The 22854-nt window shown below is 36.3% G+C and overlaps 1 protein-coding gene across 1 annotated transcript in view; it reads left to right on the plus strand.

Moving 5' to 3' along the window:
- Window positions 1–13093, plus strand: part of LOC149079985 (pyruvate kinase-like) — a 29037-nt gene extending 15944 nt beyond the window's left edge. Inside the window, exons 8-11 of the mRNA XM_089238907.1 lie at window positions 9885–10035; window positions 10115–10434; window positions 10667–10785; window positions 12334–13093. Coding sequence (XP_089095033.1) covers window positions 9885–10035; window positions 10115–10434; window positions 10667–10785; window positions 12334–12503 — 760 coding nt within the window. The 3' untranslated portion in view covers window positions 12504–13093. The remainder of the gene's footprint in view (window positions 1–9884; window positions 10036–10114; window positions 10435–10666; window positions 10786–12333) is intronic.
- The last annotated feature ends 9761 nt before the right edge of the window (window positions 13094–22854 follow it).

The following is a 22854-nucleotide window of genomic DNA, read 5'->3' on the forward strand; positions in this document are numbered from 1 at the left end:
GAAAACCTGGAAGGGTCGTGAAAATACCAAGTTTTTTGTGTTTGAAGTGGACTCGTCCAAATTTCGGCCACTTTCCCTCTCTATGAGTTTCTATTCATGCCACCCTTTGCATTGACGTTCACCTTTTCATTTCAATGGATTTTCGGGAGATAATTTGTCTATATATATTGAAAACGCCCCTTTCCTCACAGTATTATCTCTTTGGACGAAGGGTACTCGATGCATTTTACATTCTCAAGGAACATTCTAGTATGTCAGCTTTTAAAATCCCATTGATAGGGCGTTGCAGTTGTCTTTTCTGTTCCCGCCTCTGACAAGAGCTTTCATCTTCTTCCCCGTTGGTGACAAAAGCCCACCAAAACATACCCATACTCCCTAGCTGGGCCGACTTGAGGCGGTTATGGGCATTAACCTACTTGGCCGACTTCGGGCAATCTGGGCATTATAGAGTTAAAGTGCAAATTCGAGTGTTTCCGTTAAAAAAAAAAAAATCGTCACTGGAAGCAGCAGAAATTACTGTAGTCGATTGTCATTGTGTTAAATCCTGATGTTTCGTGAAAAAAATTTTCATTCCGGGAGTAAAAAGCGCATGTCCGCCGAATTACGAATGTTAGTTTAGAAACTTTGCCGAATAACGAGCGTTAAATCGCCAATCTCGTCAAATAGCGAGTGTCAGATCGCCAATCTCGTCAGATAATGAGTGCTGCATCGCCAAACATAGTCGATTCTTTCCAAGTATAAAAAAATTCAAAACTTTATAATTTTTTTAGCTCATTTGAAGTGCTGCTGTTCAAGGCAGCAAATAGTGTCGTCAGTAAGCAAAAATAATCTTAAATAGACAGGTGCAAAAAATTTTATGACAGCCGCTCTTTCAAACAAGGTGTCAAAAGCCTAAAACACCAAAAACAAAAATCAAGCGGACAGAAAGATGTTTGATAACAAAAGACATGATGCAGTTTTATTTTGAAAAGGGTTGAGGATTAACAAAAATATTCTTGTTAATTTCACTGCTCCAATTTATAAATATCTGCTCCGAATCCCATATTTTGCTGCTCCAAAACTGCTCCAAATCCTGAATTTTGCTGCTCCGAAATGGACTTAGTCACTTCCCACCCCTGTAAGCAGCATTGACTGTAATTAAATTGAAATAACCTTGTTCATGACTGTCAGAAAGTTATTGCATATTTTTTTTTTTACACATAAGTGATTTTTTTAAAAAATGAAATGAAATTCTTTTACCATATTGCAACATTTTTATTGAAAGCAATATCGCACACTACTGGATTGCAGATGCACATGTGAAGGGCATTGTGAGCTGAAAAAGTTTTGGCAACATTGCTGGAGAATTTCAAATTAATTGGTGTGTGGCAAAAAGTGTCTTGTTAATGTATTCAATAGTGTCGGGTGTTAAGGGTTCGAAGTGAAATCATCTTCTAAATTGAAGTGAAATACCTAGGTGTGGATCAATTAAATATTGAGTTAAATGGTTTGTTTGTGTGCTGGCTCACCTGCTTTCTGTGAAAAAACTTTATAAAGGGAAGAGGGGTCTCCTTGAAATTGAAAACCTAAGGTATTGAACAGTATGTTTATTTGCTGTTAGTGATATAAATCTGTGGGATGTGTTTAGAACAAATCCGGAAAAGAATGAAAATATAGCTGGAGGAATGCGATTTAGTCATCCGTGGTTTTCTTGTTTGACGAAAGGGTCCTTAGATAAGTTATTAAAAAAACACTGAGCCTACCCTTCCTCTCAAGTTTATCCTAGACCAATGTTTCAGTATTTTTTTTTCTTTGATGCAGTATATGTATGTTCAGCTACTTTCCCCACATAATTTCCATTTTGTTTTTGAAACATTTGGTGAAATAAGACTAGTTTCAAAAGATTCATGACTGTCATAGGAATGTGCCGTAACCTGATAGGATTACCATTCCTAGACTTTTATTAATAATTCCTTTGTTTGAAACCACTTTGCTGGAGAGAAGCTTTGTGAAGGTAAAAAGACTGAGTTAAATCTTATTGTCTCAGTTCTGCAAGTGATCAAGGCCATTTTAACATGTAGGCCCGGAGCCTCGAATGCATTAGGGCCTTCATAGTAGTATGTGGTGCTATGAGTTTAGTGAATGAGTGAAATTGGTAGTATGTAGATGCTTCTATCCTGGTAAGGGATACAGAATATTATTTTGCTCAACGGGGCCCATGTTGCTGTAAAGACTTTCAAACCAAACACAACTGTTCTATCACCACGTGTAATTTACTACCAAATGGGTTGTGCCGGAAATGTGTATCTAAATCTGGGTCGTACATGGCAGCACTGAAAAATCAGACACTATATTTGAGAAGTGTTAAGATTGAATGTTTGTTTTGTTGTATGCCTGTTGCTCGCTGTGGCGAGACATTTTTACAGGGAGATTGACTCTTATTCTTTAAGTTAGAACCGCACAAAACAAATTTCAACCAATCGCCACTGTTATGACGGTGGGGTTTAAACCTAGGTGCTTGCGATGCTAGTCCGTCACTATTACCGCTTCACCATCACAGCGGCTTGCTGTCAAGACTGCTGCGTCTCAGCTGTATAAGGGAAGGGTTTGATTAAATTTGTCAGCTGAAACATTTCATTGGAGCAGCAGTATGGGGGGGGTGCTCAGGATTTTTCTTGTGAACAAGGTGCTATAGAAAATGGGAGACACCCATACATAAAGCAGTATTTCTAAGAGCTCAAACTCTCATCAAGGCACTTGGTGTATCCTTTCAGATAAACAGCTTGAAAGTAATTTTGAAAAACTGATAATAAAATCCTCTTTTCAAATGAATAGCACAAATCCAATCAGTGAACTTGCAAGGGAAACATGTAGGCCTATAAAGGTAGTTTATTTTTTTCACTTGGGTATTTTTCTTTAGTCTAGTGGTTCTTGCGCTCAAGAATGATATGGGAAAACAAGTGTCACTCTAACAGTTACGGTTACAGTGAGAAAATTTCGAAAATATCAGATGGCAACACCAAGTTTTTTGTATTGGAATGTGATCTCCATACTGAAAAACACTAAATAGCGTTGGAATGGCACCTGTAGCACGAAAATCCCAGGAGCTAGGCAAGGAAAAAGGACTTTGCCGTGCACCAGAGCATTAATGTTCATTTCATTCGTCACACCGTTTCTTCGGCTGAGATCCCAGCCTGATTAGTCCTCCACAAGGTCATGTGGAAAATTTGTGAAACACAATAAAATGCTTTATTTTATGCTGCTTCTCTGTCCTTATTGGTTGTCCTTACTTTTAGCCTATCTACCGCCGGTGATTTTCATGCTAAAGTTGCCGTTCGAACGCTATTTAGGGTTTTTCACAATGGAGATCGCATTCCAATACAAAAAACTTGGTGTTGCCATTTGATATTTTCAATTCACTGTAACCGTAACTGTTAGTGACACTTGTTTTCCATATTCTTGAGCACATACATCAAAATACCTTATGCCAAAATTTCATTCAGTTTCTGTGAATGGTATGATAGTTAAGGGCCCATATGTCGGGATAGCTTTTTTATAATCACCCTGTGTGTGTGTGTGTGTGTGTGTGTGTGTGTATATATGTGTATTAGGATAAAAATACAAGAGAAGTGAAGATAAAAAAATGAGGTAGTGAAAAAATCACTAGTGCTGCTCACTTGTTTTAAAAATATATATACAAAAAGAATTATTTTAAGAAAAAGAAAAATAATTTTTTCAGGTGTTTATGACACAAGACTTCTATTTCTTTTAACAGTTTAAGCCACTGGCATTCAAATATCAACACCAAAATATTCAGAAACACTCATTTCGCAAATTTGTAGATTCTGACACATTTGTAATAATAAACAGGAATTTAATACAGCACTCCCCTCAATCTTTTCAAAATTGCATCTGGCAACAGTATTCCAACTACCTTCAACGGCATTTCCAGAAAAATCTTCTAAACATCCATCTCCCCATTCTTGAGGTATGTCTGGTGATTATTTGAATACATTTTCCATAATCCTTGTAAAATATTCACTAATTATATTCCTGTAACTTTGTATATATTTTTCTCGTGCCTTGAGCTTTTAATCTGAAGCTCTGTGTGTATATATTTTTTCAAATATTGTATTAACATTTTTTTCATTTTTTTTGTCGAACATGTTTTTGAGAAGGCAGGTGTCGGGGTGATCAAGGGTTGGTATTTTTAATGCAATTAGGCATAGCCACCCTTTAGAAATGCCTACACTTTTTGAATTATGCATGGGGTTCCATCTGATGGAACCATAACATAATATTTCACTCCATAAAATTCAATTTTTTTTTCCTTTTTCTTAAAATAATTTTTTTGTGTATATGAAATGGTGTCCTGACTGATTCATCAGCGCTCAACTCAATGTCCTGGGAGAGGTGTTTAAAGGGTATATGCAGCAATCATCACTGTCCCGAAAGTGCTGGAGCCATAAATATTAAATTTAGTCGGTATTATATTTTAATACCCATTAAGATGGGATTTCTGAAAGTTCATTATATGTGGGAATTGTCAGTAATTTTCAGATTATCAAATCCAATATCCACTTGCACATGAGCAGCACACTGAAAGGAATGAGGTCACGCGAGGGAAAGTTTAACTTGTCTCTATATTTCGCTTCTGACACTCATGCGTTCATAGTAGTGGGAAGCAAAAACATACGTATCTATGGGATCTTGTGGTTGTGGATGATTTAATGGCAGATCGGAGCATCTTCACTGGTTGACTGCGGTGCAGGTGATTCTTGAAGCATATGGACTGGTTTCAGTCAATCAGTGGAGATCCACTTCTTGCTTGACCCCATCTGAAACTGGAAAAATTTTATCTTCCATCCAAGAAATGTGAATGGACCAGCGTATGGCTGTTGCAGTAGGCACCAGACTATATCCCGGTGAATGAAGACTTGCAAAGCTTTGGATAGGTCATCATGGGTGAAGAGACTTTGAGCTGTGATCCGAAGCAGGTTTCGGTCGAATCTGTTACTTCTCCCATGGGTTATGCAGGGTCTTCCGAGATATCGGACCTGAAAGAAACTCTTTAGGCAAATGGAAATTAATACCATATACTAGTTTAGCTGGGAAAGTATGTTTTCCTTGAGTGCAATTTGAATGTCGAGCATGACCGCTAATAATTTTTTTCCATCTCGGAGGTCAAACTGCATTTCAGAGCTTTCAGCTGCCTATAGAAGTGTTTGATCATCCCATTGGCTGAGGGGTGATAAACAGTAGTGCTATTCGTTCTCATAAATTTGGCCAAAGCTGAGAAAAGATCGCTTTCAAAATTGTGACCTTTATCTGTTGTAATATTTGGCACACTAATCAGTGCAAACAGTTGGTGAAAATTTCAGACTGGATAGCCAGATTTGATCTTTCAACGGAATAGCCTCTAGCCAGCGAGTGAAACAATCAATGCAGGTGAGAAGGCATGAATATCCTTGTGATGGAGGTAGAGGCCCAACAATAACGAGATGTGTATGACTAAATCTATCACAAGGCATGGGAAAAGATTCAGTTGGAGATTTTTTTCAAAAGCTTCCATATGTAATGCTTGTTAACTGTGGTAGTAGTTGATCGGGGACCAAAGTGGCCTAGATTGTTAATGGTCTGGAATACAGATTTCCTAAAGTCTGTGGGAACGTACGGGTCCAGTTGAGACATCAGTTCAATGGTAGAGTTCCAGAGGTTGGAATTATTGGTTTGAAATTCAATGAGAAGAATCATTCTGCAAGTGTTGAAATCCTTCATAGAGCTGCTGTGCCTCAGCGAGTCCTGCATTATCTGTGACTAGGCATTTCTATTTTCTCTAGGCAGGAAAATGCATCAGCCACACAGTTCTTGTCACCAGAAACGAAACAAATATCTAGTAAATTGACTGAAGTCTAATTGTTGCTATTGATAAGAATTTGTATCATTCTTTTGCTACAGAGCACAGGTCAACAGACGATCTGTAAAAAATGATAAACCATCTATTTTGAAGAGTGAAACTGAAATGCTTTAGAGCTTAATATGCTGCTAACAGTTCTCTATCATTGCCACATCTCTGTGCTGTATTGGCTCTCGGCAGGTGTTAAACGACGAGAAAAAAATTCTAATGGCTCTATATTAACATTTTGTTTCAACACTGCGCCAATACCCAAATCGTATGCATCAACAAGGACAGATTACCATCTAGATGTGGAGGAGTGAACAAGGCTGTGTCTACAATTGATTGCTAACAGACTTCAAAAGTATTGGGTTTGCTCAGTCCATTGAAGGGAGTAGAATCATTCTTTTTATGACTCTTAATGAGATTATAGAGATGTAGTTATTGTAAAGCTGTCTTGGGAATGAATCGGAAAAAAGTTAACCATAGCTATAAAAAACCGTGGTAATGCATGAGCTGATATTGGTTTTGGATAATTTGTAAGAATTAAGACTATCAGGTGTGGATTTAATACCCTCTTTTGAAATTAAGTAACCCAAAAATGATGGTTCTTGAACACCAACTATGCAGTGGTAGAGATTTAAAACAAGACCTTTATTCAGCCTTGTAAAAACTGCTTTCAAATCAGACAAGTGAGTTTCAGCCTCTACTGACGCTGAAACAAGAATGTCGTTGAGATATTCAAAACATTGAAGTCCTGTTTCATGTATGAACCTTTAAAAATTTTGTCCAGCATTCCGTAACCCAAAAGGCAATAAAAAGGTATAATATTTAAGGTATAAATGTTCAAACAGACCTACAAATGTTATAACAGCTGTTTTAGGAATGTCACTAGGTTCTACCAGAATCTGATGATCTAAGCTCAATACATGCGTTCCATAGGTATTAATTTCCAAACCGTTTGCCACGAATAACGTAACATTTTTATTTGGAACAGGTGTGAGATTTCCAGAAGCAGGAAGAACAAACTGTAATGGCACTGTTGTGTCCCAAAAATTTGAAACCTGAATTTTGATCCTTAATGAACAAGCAACTAGGAGTCCCACCTGCAGATTTTGTCACATAAAGCTGCGAGCTGACTAGTTTCCCTGGAAATAACATGGTTGAATGCACCTGTGAACTTTGTCTCCAAATTTGATGCGATACCAGTATTTTGTAAATTTTTTCCGCTGTGGTTTCGCTCCCTGGATCACTATCTAAGATCATGCAAAAGTTTAACCTTTTCAGTTAAATCCACAATGCAAGTTTTCAATTTAATAATTCTATCATAGGGATCTTTTTATGGATAGAAGAAAACAAATTTAGAATCAAATTGAGAGTCTAAATTTCAGAACCATAGCTCAATATTATGCCATAACAGGTGGCTTAATAGCCACTCTTGAAATTTCCTTCCTATTCAACGTTGCGAGTCTAGTATGCGTCAACGAAACTACTGTGGTTTTAGAAATGAGATGATAAACCACTTACTATGCTGTTGTGTTGGCCGTTGTCTTATGTTTGAACCACTTTATGGACATGGTCATTGTGGGTGGTGTATTTTGTAGCTCTGACTCCAAATTTACAAACTGTTGATAATCTAAGCTTATTTAATTTTTAGAAAGCTATTTACACTAGTTGAAAAGATTTAATTCCACAAATAGATGAATATATCTACTTGCACGTGAGTAACACACTGGAAGGAATGAGGTCATGTGAGAGAAACAGTTCAACTTGTCCCTATTTTTCACCTATGTCTGAGGAGGTGTGTGTATGTGGGCGAGAGATGAATCCACAAGAGCATCGAACAGATACATTAATATTGCTAGCTCACTGCGACAACTCTCAGAAAAGAAAGGTTACCAGTGTCCCTAGGAGCTACGCTTTGAGAGCCCTGCAGATTTTCCCTCTCTACTTCCCGCTTATAGTTCATCTGTTCACTCATCATGGAGCTTTTTGTGGCAAGTCTAAGAAAAACACCTTTTTGGAATATTTTAAATCCTTTGAATATAAGCATTGGCTTTAATTTTGTGTCATCTCTTAACAATGGATTTGGGGTGTTTATTTTCTTTTGTCCAAGGTAGTTACTTTGTTGTGGGAAGAAAGTGTTTTGGTTTTCCTGGCATTCTCAATCTTGCAGTTTTCTGCCATACTGAATTATGCATGGGAATATAGTGAAATTTGTCTCTTAGAAAATACTCTTATATAATGATGCCTCAGCTTATGAATTTTTTAGCCAACTAACATTTTTTTTCCTGCCTTTTCTGAAGAATATGGATTCAGCTAAGAAAACATTAATTGACATGGTTACATGCTCAAACATAAACATAAAACACCCATGGCTTGAGTTAAATTTTCACCCTAATCAAAATTAATCTAATGAGTAACCGTTACTTGAGCAAGATTAATTCATTTCCACCTGGATTGCTTTCTAGATACACTTGTCAAAGATTTTAAGCTATTTCATATGAAATCAATAAGCTAAAAGAAAATGCATTAAAAGAAAACCCTAAGACTCTAATTTCAGTGGAAACAGGACTTAAATTCCTAGAATATCTAGTTTGGTATTTTTTCCATCTGCATGTGTGGGAGAGAAATAAGCTAATATCTCGCATAGCAGCACACTGTTTTCACTATGGTTCACAAACCCAACTGCATAGTGAAAAAAAGATGTGTTCTGTTTTTAGTCCTTTAAATGTTCCTTCATCTAATTGTGAAGTTTATCTCGACCTATGTGTATACTGTTGTCTATAAATTCAGGAAAAAGTGTAAAATTAAGAATAACTCAGTGTTTTGCTGAGTCTTATGAAACTTAGCTAAATTATACAATGTAAGGTGAAAATTACAAAATCCAGACATTTTTTCAAAATAGTACATGTATGGAATTAATTTAATAAAATTAATATTGGTTTAAAGTTAAGGTAATTTTTCGTAATGGAATTGTTTAAATAAACTGTCATATAAAACAAATTATGGGAACCTTTTTGAACATAACATATTTTTGACCTATATAAAAAACCTATCTCATAGTTTACTACTAAACTATTAACTCCTTCAAGGATACTGTAATCTCCTTTGATTCACGCAAACTATTTTTTATCTTTCCATGTATCGATTCGTATTTGGTAAGGGAAAAGGTTACACCTTGTCAAATAAATTTTATTAGTTCCCCTGATCTATGATCCATGCTTTCAATAATAGTGTATATAAGCTGAGCGGAAAATAAAGCCATTGTTCTTAGAAAGCTGCTGTAATTATGGCAAGAGTCAAAAGGATCAAGAGTAACAATGTATTTCCTGAGTGCATCTCAAATATGTTCATTGCGATTCAGGATGGGAAAATGAAGCTGGCTATAAAAAATAGGACTTGTAAGGTGTATATTGAATGTGGACTTGGAGTAATAATTTGGTTTCTGTTTTAGAGCTTGAGGCAAAAAATGACAATATGATCATTTTTGTCGCACCACTGCCATTTTCTGCACAAGGGCTAATTAGACCAGGACTTACAATTTATTGCACATTCCAAACGGCAGGCTTGTTTTTTATACTCAAGAGGTTGGTGCGCTAACCCCTTTATCGGGGAATCCCTGCGGTAGCAATTTCTTCTGCGGTCATGTCGCCATTTTTGCTGTACCCCTGTGTCAGGAAAGTTTTCTAACAAGGGCGAACCAGGTATCGAACTTGTGACACCTCTAAACATCCTTTTAATACTTTAGGCAAGTATCTTATCGACCTGGGCTACTGCGCCCATGATAATATGAACTATAGTTATTTAATAGGAAAAATTAAATCTTGTTATAAGAAATGCCAATGTCATTTGGCATAATTGCATTTAAATCCATAGGCTTTGTCACTTAAAATGAGAAATATTCTCTAAATAAAATGTGGGTGTTTTTTTTTTCTAAAATAAACATTTATTCTGTCAATTGTACGTCAAATATTTATTTTAATTTTAAGACCAACATTTCATTCAGGATTGATGAAATTATTGAAGAGAGCGATGGAATAATGGTTGCCCGTGGCGATTTAGGTATTGAAATACCTGCTGAGAAAGTATTTTTGGCTCAGAAGATGATGATTGCCAAATGTAATGTGTTATGTAAACCAGTAATTTGCGCTACTCAGGTTAGTTTTTTTCTTTTTAAATTTTTGGAAGAAATAACTGAAATAAAAAAATATTAATAGGAAAATTTATTTTTCTCAGATGTTGGAAAGTATGGTAAAGAAACCAAGGCCAACCCGTGCTGAGAGTTCTGATGTTGCTAACGCAGTTCTGGATGGAGCAGACTGTGTTATGTTGTCTGGTGAAACTGCTAAAGGAGAATATCCATTGCAAGCTGTTAAAATGATGCATGCCATTTGTGTTGAGGCTGAAGCAGCTATTTTGCAAAGAAATCTCTTTGTTGAATTGAGCATGAAAACACCTGTGCCCACAGATTCTACTCACACTGTTGCAATAGCAGCTGTGAATGCATCAATGAAATGCCTTGCATCTGCCATCATTGTGATCACAACTACTGGAAGGTAAGCTGGCTCATTTTTATGCTGTATATTTCTTGGAATAAACTGGCACAGTGCTTATACGTGGTTTTTAAATTTTTTAGAAGCATACTGCACATACTTTTATATTCATCAAGTATGTAAAGAAAAACCCAACACACATATCAGCCCAATAATTTTTAAATATTTCAGATTGTTATTCTCCTCTAGAATCAGTTTGATTCTTACCTATTGTAATTTTTTTCTTTAATTTTAGAACAGCACATCAGGTATCAAAGTATCGCCCTAAATGCCCTATTATTGCTGTCTCAAGATTGGCCCAAACTACTCGCCAGGCACACTTATGGAGAGGAATTCTTCCTCTACATTTTACTGGTAAGTTTTTTTCTTGGTTTTTTTCATCAGATTTATGTATATTTAATTCTGGCTTATGGTTAATTTATTTTGGGTTTCATGAGCAAAGATGGAGATAGGCTTGAATGTTTGGGGGGGTGTGACACACACACATACACCAGTACATACATATATTGGGTCACCCACACACATCATTGTGGGGGAATCGTCCCCGTCTATCTCCATCTGTTTTGCTGATCGGATTATAAAACTTCTTTAAAAACATGTCTTAATTTTATTGCTTCAGTTTCGTTCCCTTTCATATGATAATTATAAATTTATTAATATATAATAAATTCGTCAATGAAATATACGGTAAGCTGAAATAGTGCAACCTCCTAATTGCCAATAAATAAGACAGTTGTGTATAGTGGAACTGTTTGTGCAATGGAACCTGTGCTTGCGCAATATTGAAGAGGCCACATAAAAATGTATATAAATGATTGTACAACTGATATTACTTTTTTGATGAGGATTTCTTCCCCCCCCCCCCCCCTCATAGACCACAAAGAAAATATAATTCCAACGGTTTTAGTTGCATTTTTAAATTCTGTTGTATAAAAATTGTACTTGAGAAAAAATACCCTCTTAATTTTTTTTTTTTAAATCATATGAATCAAACTATAACATAGCATTACCATTGCTTAAATTTCAAACACTATTTCTTTCAAGATTGTCAGCGTGCTTGGCATCTTTGGCAGCATGTACACTGGTGCGATATTGTATTGATGCAGCATGCAACTCGATGCATGTTCTTTAAAAACTTGAAATTCTTGTTTTTCAGTGTTGAGTTGCATGCTATATCACTTACAGTATAGCTCTAGTGGGCACCCTGCCTTTTTGGTTCTTATATTTTAGTCCATTAATTTCAAATGTCTAAGCACATAAGTATCCACACTAAAATGGTCATTGATGGCTGTTTATTTTTGCTTCTATCAACAATCGCCCTAAAGTTTGAGGTTTTTGTTGGTGACAATATGCATCAAACTATTTCAGTGACATTTTTACAATTACAAAAAAAATGTGTATTCGATTGATGGAACTATTTAAAGAAAAAGGGGCTTCTGCATATTATACCAAGGGGGAACTGTGAAAGAAAATTCTCTACTTGGAATCTAACCCAGTCCTTTTGCAATTCGGGCAAGCGCACTATCCATATACACCACGAGACAAAACTTTACTTATAATGTGCACTGTGACGTAACATCCTGATGTAGACTTAGCAGCCCTTGACTGCAGCAAATGCCCCCCACCTTGGTGGGGATAGTTATGAGAATAAGTTTTCAAAAAAAATTGGGATTCAAAGTAAAGACATTGAAGTTGTGAAGGACATAAATGAAATATATTTTGACATTAAAATTTATAGGAATGAATTGTAACTGAAGCAAACTTTGTCGTTGTGAGTATTAGGTTCTATTGCAAATGTTTTGTCTTGAAAGCTTAACAAAAAATGTTGAGTGATGAAACAATTATACTTCATAATGATTGTAAAATAGTTTAGCGCATTTAAAATTTCTAATATTTTTACAGGTGAACGCTTGTCAGACTGGCCTCATGATGTTGATGTTCGCATTCAATATGCTATTGATTTTGGGAAAACTAGAGGTTTCATTCATGGTGGTGATGCTGTTATTGTTATCACTGGATGGCGTAAAGGTGCTGGAGCAACAAATACCATGAGAGTTGTCTATGTTGATTGAAGTTGTCCGTATAAAAGTATTTAGGATAAACTTCGTTTAGGAAGTTTTTTCGTGTAGCACACTGGTGAATACCTGTTTTGTGACATGTTCTTACTACTTAAATTATTTCTGGCGATTTCATTGTTGGGGCTCGTTTATACATATAATGCCAAAGTATTTGTTAGTTCTATTTATACATATATACACAATGAACAGTGACATTCACTGTTAGGGTATTGGTGTTTCTAGGCATGCTTTTTTTTCTAGTTCAAGATCCAAATTTTAATGTATATTTCACTCATTTTGTATGATGTTCATTTAATGTAATGTTTCTGTGATGAGTTAGCTCTTCTGCTGAATATATTTTGTTGCATTCCATTTTTCTTTGATCTGCAACCGCAGTAGGGAACATATTTATACTTATAAGTTTACATCACTTTCCATGTCTATTTGAGCTTATGAACCAGTGATTTTGTGTTTATAACTGTTAGACAAAATGATTTATGAACTATTTTTTCTGACTGCTAGCTTTCAACTTTTTTTTGTTATTGAAGTTTATGAATGTTCTCGTGTAAAGTTTGTTTAATTAAATGTTTCTTTTCTTCTGTTCACTTGTCGTACATTTGTTGTAATTTTTCTCAATTTAGTTGAATATCTCGATCATTTCAACTGAATCAGTTAACTGTCCTAAAGCTGTATTTTTTTCCCTCGTGTTTGTTTTTACTTCATAGCATAAATCTAATTAAATATATGGTGGTGTGCTTTTATGTACCCCCCCCCCCCAAATCTTGAACAAAACACTTTATGTGACTCAGCTTTTCTTGAATACAATTCCTTTGAAAAAATACTTGCTTTGTCAGTTTCTCATTTTCAATTTGGAGGACAGATGGAATCGCAGAACAAATACATTACACGTGAACTTGCAGGTTTCACAAATCTCTTCTGCAACAGCTTGTAACTTTAGATGGCAAAATTTTTCTTTCATGATAGATTGGGTTGTATTTGATATGATGAAATATGTAAAATTATTGTAATTTTTTTTTTCTTTGGGTGAAACATTTAAGTGTGAGAGGGTGGGAACCTGAAGTAATTAACGTATTGAAATTCGGGACTTTGGATTATGGTTTTATTTTTTTAATAGATTAGTCAGAGTAACTTTTTATTAATTTTAGATGGTGTTTGCACATTAATTTAATTTAAAAGCGCTTAAAATAGAGAAGAAAATAACTTATTTCCGAATTTTCTCTCCTAAAATGTGATTCATCCTAAATTGAAACTTTCAAATAATAAACAATACTGTAAGTTTTGTTTCTGTCAAAAAAAATTCTGATAACTTTTTTAAGCTTTCTTTAAACTCTCTTGAAAAAGTTATACATTGCGTGTGTGTGTGAGAATTTAGATAAGTATAGAATTGTAGAAAGTTCTCTAACAACCAGATTGTATTTATACATCACTGCTTATTCCATACTTTCAGATCAGTCAACCCACTTCATTGTAAATTATCCAATTCCATGACCCCTTGTATCGCTGCCCATGAGACAAACATTTATTAGAATGAGGGTTCCGGAAGCTTTTTTGGGTGGAGAGAAAGTAATTTGTTTTCTTGTGTGTTCGGAGCAGAAGCACAATAGCACTAAGAAGTCTATTTTGAAATGCCAAAATAGTATATTGAAGTCACCGAAGGGAAAGATTTTAAAAATATAGTCTCTAAACTCTAGCGTTCAAGATCACTAATATAGCCAGAAATTTTTCTTTGAGGAGACTGCAGAAATATAGTCTTAATACTTAATAGCGTTATGGGATTGCTATTTGACTAGAAGTTACAATCGATATGCTTTTGGAAATTGTATGGCACTTCCATGATAATGAGAGCTGGTACTATGACCTGTATTTATCCATGATTTCCACCATTCTGGCTTTTTTCAACAAAGCTTTGTGAATTTTAATTCTGTATTTAAATTATTTTCCCAATTATGTTAAAATTATGACTAGAGCCCGGATTATATGCAAATGAATTTGTATATTTTGGCCTTTTTAACATTAATGCATAAAATCAATTTTTAGAATAAGTGCATATTTTTGAAGCTTTATTTGAGCTCTTTTTTTTTTTTTGTAATTTATCAAATATTTGTTCATAACATCTGTTCCCCCCCCCCAAAAGTTGGATTTAGTGAATTGATAGATATTTGTAAAGTATTTTACAAATATTAATCATTTTATTGAAAGGCTATTTCTAGAGATGTTAAAACGTTAAATTTTTTTTAGAAAGTGTCCATATTCTTTTTACTAGTATTTTTTGTTATGTTGCCATAGAGTTGGTCGGCTGAAGTTAGTTCGAGGTGCGAATGCGAGCCAAACTCCCCTTTAAGTCTCGCTACAGAGAGCAACACGCATACAATTATTCAAGCAATATACTTCTCTCAGTTGTAAAATTGACGGTATATCACAGCACTACACATAACAATCATTACACAGAAATGGGACTTAACGTTAGGTCTAAAACACACATGCACAGCTTCCAGTATGGCATAACCTAGCATGAGAACCTAGTTGACAGGTTGATGAATTTGGTCTTTTATATGAAATAAAGTGACTTTCTCAGAATCGGCTTTTTTGTATGTTTAATTTCAATCAACTGTTTGTCTCGTAGAGTAGTGAGTTGGTGCCTATGTCTTTTGTTATCATCTACATCCCACTTTCTATTAGCTGAAAATTTTCAAAATAGTACAAGTGCACAAATTTTACTGTTTCAGGTCAAATGCGAAGCCACCATACTATGGCCCTTGTAGCAGGTCCCCCTAGGCTGGATTTTTGTTGGGTCTCTGTATACCGAATTTATAGTGTGAAAAACAAATGTCTTGGGCACCATGGCCCCACATCCTGGAGCATAGCCCCTAGGCCAGACTTAACGGCCTTCAATAGTGAATTTATAGCATGAAAAAAAATTGTCCCGTGCCCAGAGCTGGAGCCCTGTAAGATCTGCCCTTGGGCTATGAAGGGCCCTGTCAACAACACCCTTGTGGGGATAATGCCCCATGCTGTTGCTCTAACAAAATGTTTTGTCCACCAAGAATTTTATTTTCCTTAATACAGAGCCAAGAGCCTGTGAGATTATTCTGCCTTTTTGCTTTTCATAAAGTTCCTCTCCGGCAAATGTTTCCAAACGGATTATTGAAAAAAAAAGAATGGTCCATCCTATACACATCAGGTTAAAAAATACTTTGACAGTCATGGGTTTTTTTAAAACTCAGTCGTGAAGTCTTTTAGAAACAATGGAAATTATGTGTCGTAAAAAGTAGCTGAGAAGAAATGCAGGGAACCTCTCTAACGGACGCCTTTGGGAACAAAAATTTTCCCCCGTAATGAGAATTGTCAGTTTTGATAGATATTAAAATACATAGTGATGCACTCGGGGGCTCAAAACCGACAAAAACCTGGCTGTGTTACTGGACAGCTTAATTGCTCTAAAACTGTGCCACATGTCACTCAAGGGATCTCTAAATGTGCCTCAGACCGCTTATGTTTTCTGGAACTGTGCCGCGGGTCACTTTGATCTGTGAATGTGCCCAATCCCGCATGCGTCTCCAGGGCCGGATTAAGATGCTTGAAGGCCCTAAGCACTTGAGTAGTTTTGGTGCCCCCTCCCCACTACATTTCATGCAATTGACTACATGGTTATTTGCATTTGAAGGCTAGAAAAAAAAAAATTTACTTTCAGGTTTTTTTCACATTTAGCTTTTTTTGGCGAGAATTGACAATATTGGAGATATTGCAGAATCCCCTCCAGGGTGATCATACGTGCCATATTTCCCATCCATGGCTCCACAAGTGGGGGCTGACAGGGCTCGGTCCCTGGGGCCAAGGGACGACTTTAATTTTTTTTTCATGCTATAAATTCATCATAAAGGGACCCGCGAAAATTTCAGCCTAGGGGCCCTGCTCCCATCTATCTATCCGCATTGAAAAAAATCTTAAACGTCAAATGAAATTTCGTTTCGAAATGTGAAACGACATTTGACGTTTTTCTGCAAACTACAATTGTAGAGTTGGCAGAATATGATGTGAATATTAGTATTTTTTCTAAGCACGCACTTCATTTATTTGGAAGGTTCCTTCCCCCCAACACCAGCTTTTTCTACTTTTGCAGTCCTTGACATCTTCAAATATAGAAGTGAACACACATCTGCTTATACTTTCAGCAGAGATGAAGCATCAAGCCTCTCTATATTGTTCTGCAAGTTTTTGCTTCAGTGCTTGACATAATTCTGGCTTCAAAATGATAGTTACATTTCTATAGATTTTTCATTAAATTTTTTCTTGATTCAATATTTTAATTAAGAATTCTAATAAATTTTACATTTTTTGTTAGAATTGAGCAGGTCAAAGAAGCACAAGTCAATGTTACTATCATTGTTTTTGTACAGGGCGATCAGCGAATAAGTCCTTATTTCAAAATTAAATATCTTTACAACAAAGATCAATAGAATTATGCGGTAAACGTTACGTTTGTTAGCAAAACTGTAAGAATGTTGTACAGAAATTTCGAAAATTTAGTTTTTTTTTTAAAATTGAAAAAAAAAAACTGGAGATTTCGGGGTTCCGAAAATCTTCATTTGTGTGAAGAGAAACCACTGCATTCGCCTAAAGTCACTGCATGGGCTGCGGTATGTGCCATGTGTGCTGACAAATTGTTCCAAAATTGTAACGTAACTGTCTGAGGCTTTCATGGCCGGCGTTAAATGACTTGCAAACGGTTCCCGGGTTATTAGGCCATGGTCTAGGAGATTTTCTTCCTGACGTTTCGCCCACATCTGTGGCAGGCATCATCTGAGGTTATTTGGACGTAAGTCTCTGCGGCAAGCGAAAAAGGCTTCGTACATCTACTGTCATCGACTTGTTCTCTATATGCATTTCTGAGACTTGATCGGCCGCAAAAGAACCGCATTGGTTCGCTTGTGTGGATGTGTTGTGCGCCAATTGGCTGCAAGTGGTGTCTGGCGACGATTGGCTGTCGAGGTAATTTTCTCTCTGGCATTCATTGGGGGCACATCTCGACTCTCTGCGCTGCTGAAGTACCGGGACCCAAGTGGGATGCACCTTCATCGTCTCCTCCTTTCAATTCATGTTATGGTGCTTTGAAAGTCATTGTAACGTAACGTTCAGTAGTAATCGTTTCTCACACGAAGAAGGGGCCGATAATGCCTCTGGCGCATACCGCAGCCCATGCAGTAACTTCAGGCGAATGCAGTGGTTTCTCTTCACACAAATGAGGATTTTCGGAACCCCAAAATCTCCAGTTATTTTTTAAATTTTAAAAAATTTAAAAAAAAAACTAAATTTTTGAAATTTCTGTACAACATTCTTACAGTTTTGCTAATGAACGTACCGTTTACCGTATAATGCTATTGATCTTTGTTGTAGAGATATTTAATTTTGAAATAAGGGCTTATACGCTGATCACCCTGTACTTGCCAAAATGCACTTTTTGAAATTTTCCAAAGAAAACAAACCTTTGATTCTTACCTTTTTGTTCCAGCGTTTTAAAAATATTTCAAGATATTTTCTCTAGAGATGTGAGGTAAGAATATTCTGGATGTAAAAATTTGAGAATAATCGAGAATGTTCATTTTTCTTTTAAATTAAATTTTTTTACTAATTTTGTTTATATTGTGAAATATAAATCAGTTTTCATTGCCTGAAACATTTACAACAAAACAATTTTTGGTATAATCACCTCCCAAAATGACAACTTTCAGTTCGAGAATATTCTCCAGGTCATGAGAGGAGGTTTTTAAAGTTAGGTTACAAAGATTTTTTTTTAGAAACCTTTTAGATTATATAAAATCTTAAAAAATTATTTTAAAATTATAAATTTTCAGAAATAAGTTCACAAAAGAAATTAAATCAAAGTTGATTGATAAAGGAGGCTATTATATAATCACCTTCATTCTGAGATACAGAACTGTTTTCTTCAATGAACACATACACTTAAATTCTGTATCACTCACATTTCTTTAAAAGTTGTGCAATTAAGCCCTGTTGGTTTAATTTTCTTGCTTTTAAACGTTAATATTATGGTCTACAAACTTCAATATACCCATCTCTTGACGGGAACAGAATATTCTTATAAATAATAATTGTCAAGTTATTTATCGAGATTATATGTAATAACATGTATTATAATAAATATTCTTAATAATACTCTCTGGAAAGATTTCGGTAACTGGAGAATATTCTCTCTATAAGGACTATTATTAACTTCAGAATAATTCTTATTTTCTATCAGAATATTCCCCAGTAATTTATGAAAGTAGTCCTTCCAGAGAATATTCTCAAGGATATATGTAACTATGTTATAAATAACAGAATATTCTCATCAAGAACATAAGAATATTCCCAAGTTATTTATAATAGTCCTACCAGAGAATATTCTCCGAAAGATTTTTCTCGAGAATTTTGCATCTCTAATTTTCTATCATTGGACTGCTTTTTAGAATTTCCTGCACCAGCTCTAGGAGCAACCACTGAACCTTAGCATAGCCACAATATTATTCAGAAGTACCTTATTTTGGTTAATCACCATGATTTGGTACCTTTTCTTTCCGCTACATTCTCGAGTTCATTTGCAATATAGACCTGGTAACATTTCTTTTGCTTCTACATTGGATCAAACTACACAGGTGATCCATATGAGTTATACCCGTAGATCTGCACATTTTAAGTTCATGTGCTCATTCTGTAGAGCTTGGCTTACGCTATGCCTTTTTGACGCATGGGACCATCCGGACGCGCCTCGGAGACCTCAAGTGCAAGGAGGGCCTCGTGACAATTAGATCTGGTTAAAATTTTCGTAAGTATGCAAATTGGAAGGCAGATATTTTTATCTCGATGGGAGCCTATCAAGGTATCCTGTAGCGTGACCCCGGCGAGTGCTATGAGGAGATCTCCTCAAAAGCGGTTATGCTGAGAAAAGGAGGGTTTGGGACTCCCATTCGACTCGGGGCCCCAGTTGTCCAGCCTAGTTATGGGCCTGGGCCTATCAAGAGCGTATACAGGATCGACCTATCGATGGGCACAAGGAATCTTTCCAGAGAAAAATTTTGGGTTACTAACCTACAAAAACGCATTCTAAATTAACACATTAATTTGGTGACATATAAAGGGTTTTTTTTTTGATATTTTAATTCTTTTTACAAAAATATTTTTTACTTTTTAATCGTCATTTGGAAGGTACGGGACCCCGTACCGACGTAGGCCCCTAGAGCAGTTTCCCACTTTTATTTCCATCGCCGCCTCTTTTTCAATTTTTTTTCTTCTCGCCCGCCAACCCATGGCATCCTATACTAAATCCCAAGCCTTTACCGCCCCCAGACCCTCCCATCACTCCCCAGGGAGTGATATTGCCCACTTTTGGAAACTGCTGTAGAGCCTATGACACTGCTAAGAATTATCTGTTCTCGGGGCCATCTCAACAGCATCATGGGCACCCGGGCAAAGTGATATTCTTGGAGACTCATATTTCTGCTTTCTCTCGAAAAATTCATATCGCCAAATCTCATCACGAGGGGCCCTTAAGCACTTGCGGTTACGGGCCGTGCCCGGGTGGACCCATGTGTTAATACGGCTCTGGCTGGATTTACTTTATGGAAAATTTATGGCATCTTATTCCAAAAACTCAGCATTAACGTGAAAAAACTCTAATTTGCAATATTATTCCGTTTCTCTAGATTTGAGATTTCAATATTGTTGATGTGGAAATAGTATATGCGTTTTATCTTGCGTCAAAGTGGAATTTCAAGATACATACTTTCATTTCAAATATGATCTTTGAGGATTTTCTACCAAATGGTTGATACTATGAAAAAAAGCTGTACATTTAAAGAGAAATGTATGATTTGATAACATTCTGCGTGGTACCCCCTTTCCTTGTGATGCCCTAAGCACGTGCTTATTTTGCTTAATGGTTAATCCGGTCCTGTGCGTCTCTGATCTCGATATGCGTTAGGAGGTAGGGAGCAGAGCTGACGAAATTTTGCTGACACAAGGGGGGAATAGGCCAAGAACCCACCAGTTTTTCGCCGCTAGTCGATCGGCCTCGAAAATTTCGTGAAAAACACCCATCGCTTTTTTTTTTGTGAAGTATCAAGTGACATCCCGGGGTTGACTGAATTATTTTACGCAAATTGAAGCTGTGTGCTGTTAGCGTGATAATTAGTTTTCGCAAACAGTGCTACATAATACAAAAAAATTCCAAATGATAAAATGAATTCAATTTTTGTTACAATATTTACCGTTTGAAATTAGTTCGGAACTGAGGAAAGACATCGAAATAAAAAATAAATTCCAATGGAAAGCATTGCGCACTCCAAATTTTTGTGCCGAATGAGAAAAGCGATGCATGGGCACACCTGGGCCTCAAGAGTAGAGAGGCCTCAGAAAAACGAGAAGTAGTTGAATTTTTCGATAATTTTCCAGGTAAAGGCCTCAATAAAATCACTTGTAATCGTCGTTTGTGAGAGTTTTCTTTAATGATAGTTTATGAACAATCGCCACAATTCAATCTTAGGTAATTTGAAATCCTCTGTAATACTTGTATTCAAGGCGTAAGACATATTTTTTTATACGATGCATCGAAAAAATTTTGAGCTAGTGCTCGTTTAAGAAATTAAAGTAAAAAAGGAATATTTATTGTATTTTAGTTTCATTTTGGTTGCAAAACCACATGAAGTTGACTCACCTCCTGGTATTAATACAGGGACAGCAATTAAATCGTGTTTTCTCTGCAATCTTCATATTGTCCTGTCTTGCTTTTCAGATGAGTAACACATACGACAGGTGAACATTTTACATTTGCAGTTTGAACTATTTCTGTATATCGGAGATAATGTGCTAGTAAACTTCCCCCGACTTCTTGTCGACTGTAGGTCCTCGGCTGTACTTCTACTGCGATTTCAGGGCGAAATAACTGGGCTCTAGACTCCCAAAGGGAAAAACACTTTATTTCATTTATTATCCAAACTCCCCAACAAAACCGTCATGTCTCTCCATTACAAAACTTTCACACGCACCCCCACTTTGTTTTTTTCTCTCACGCGACGTCTGTTTCTCCCAGGCCGCCTTCTATGGCCCCCTTACATCCCCCCGAAAAATTTTGGCCTGCACCATTCTCATCATTTTTTGGTTTTCCACACTATGTATTCACGGAACAGGTGCTGTATAATCCAGAGATTGGCGATGTTTTGGCGACTTTTTTCGGTGCTAAACATGTCCGACGACCCAACCAAAAGTCGCCAAGGCCATTAGACACTACGGACGCCGAAAACAAAATCGCTAGCATGGAAAACAATATAAAAACCCATTCAAATAATGAAAAATATCATGAAACATAAGAGAAATATAATAGTGTAGACATAAATATAAGATCTGGATTATAAATATGATTTCGGTTAATATGTTACGAGACTGTGGGACGCTATTGACGCCCAAGCAAACATAAGAATGCTAAAACCAACAAGCATAATTACAATTAAAATATCACTAACTAAACATCAAAACAACATAAGGTATCCACTCTTTTAAATAAACAACGGTCCTGCATGTTGTATAAATAAGTATATTCTATGTATAAAAAAATTAAAACCCGGACTTTATCCAGATCGCCAAGGTGCTATAGGTCGCCAACGCTGGCGTAAAGCGGTTGGTTGCCGTTTCTTTCGCTTTCTATATATTCTATATATTATAGAAGCTTCCATTACCCATCGGTTATAGATGGCGCTTAAAGCGCGGGCGATTCAAACGGATAACGGCTAGTTAAATTTATCAGTGTTTTTCATCGCCTGCGGGCCGCAGGTTGAGCACCCCCCCCCCCGGTTATACGGCAATCATTAATTACAGATCGGAATGGGATACGAATACAGAACAGAAAAGTAAAATTTAGGCGCAACTATATACAGTACCACTTTTTGTCTATTTATGATATAATGGCATGAGAGAGGTGTAACAGGGCCGTCTCTATTCTACGGTAGAATATTCTACGTAAAAAAAGCTACACTGAAATGTGAGCCAATTCGCAGTAATTCTTGATTTCCTGCCATTTTGATTTTCCGTAATTTCAGCAACATTTGGCAAATTTGTTTATTTCTGGCGTAATTTTTAGCAATAATTGGCGATACCCAGTATTTTACCGTATTTCTCTGGAGAAAGTATGGTCAGATTATATCTGAGCATAGTTTTGCTGACAAGTTGGGGGGGGGGGAAATCGAAAATTGCTAAAAAAAAAAAAATCTGCTTGAACGGCTTCTTTTAATAGGGACGTTTTCATGAAAATGATGAGAAAATAGTAAAAAGGGTCGTATGGTCAGGACTAATAGCT

This window comes from Pholcus phalangioides, unplaced genomic scaffold (assembly GCF_987345545.1).
Source record: "Pholcus phalangioides strain wild (caught in Gottingen) unplaced genomic scaffold, Ppha-v1.0 ptg000011l_1, whole genome shotgun sequence".
Lineage (NCBI taxonomy): Eukaryota > Metazoa > Arthropoda > Arachnida > Araneae > Pholcidae > Pholcus > Pholcus phalangioides.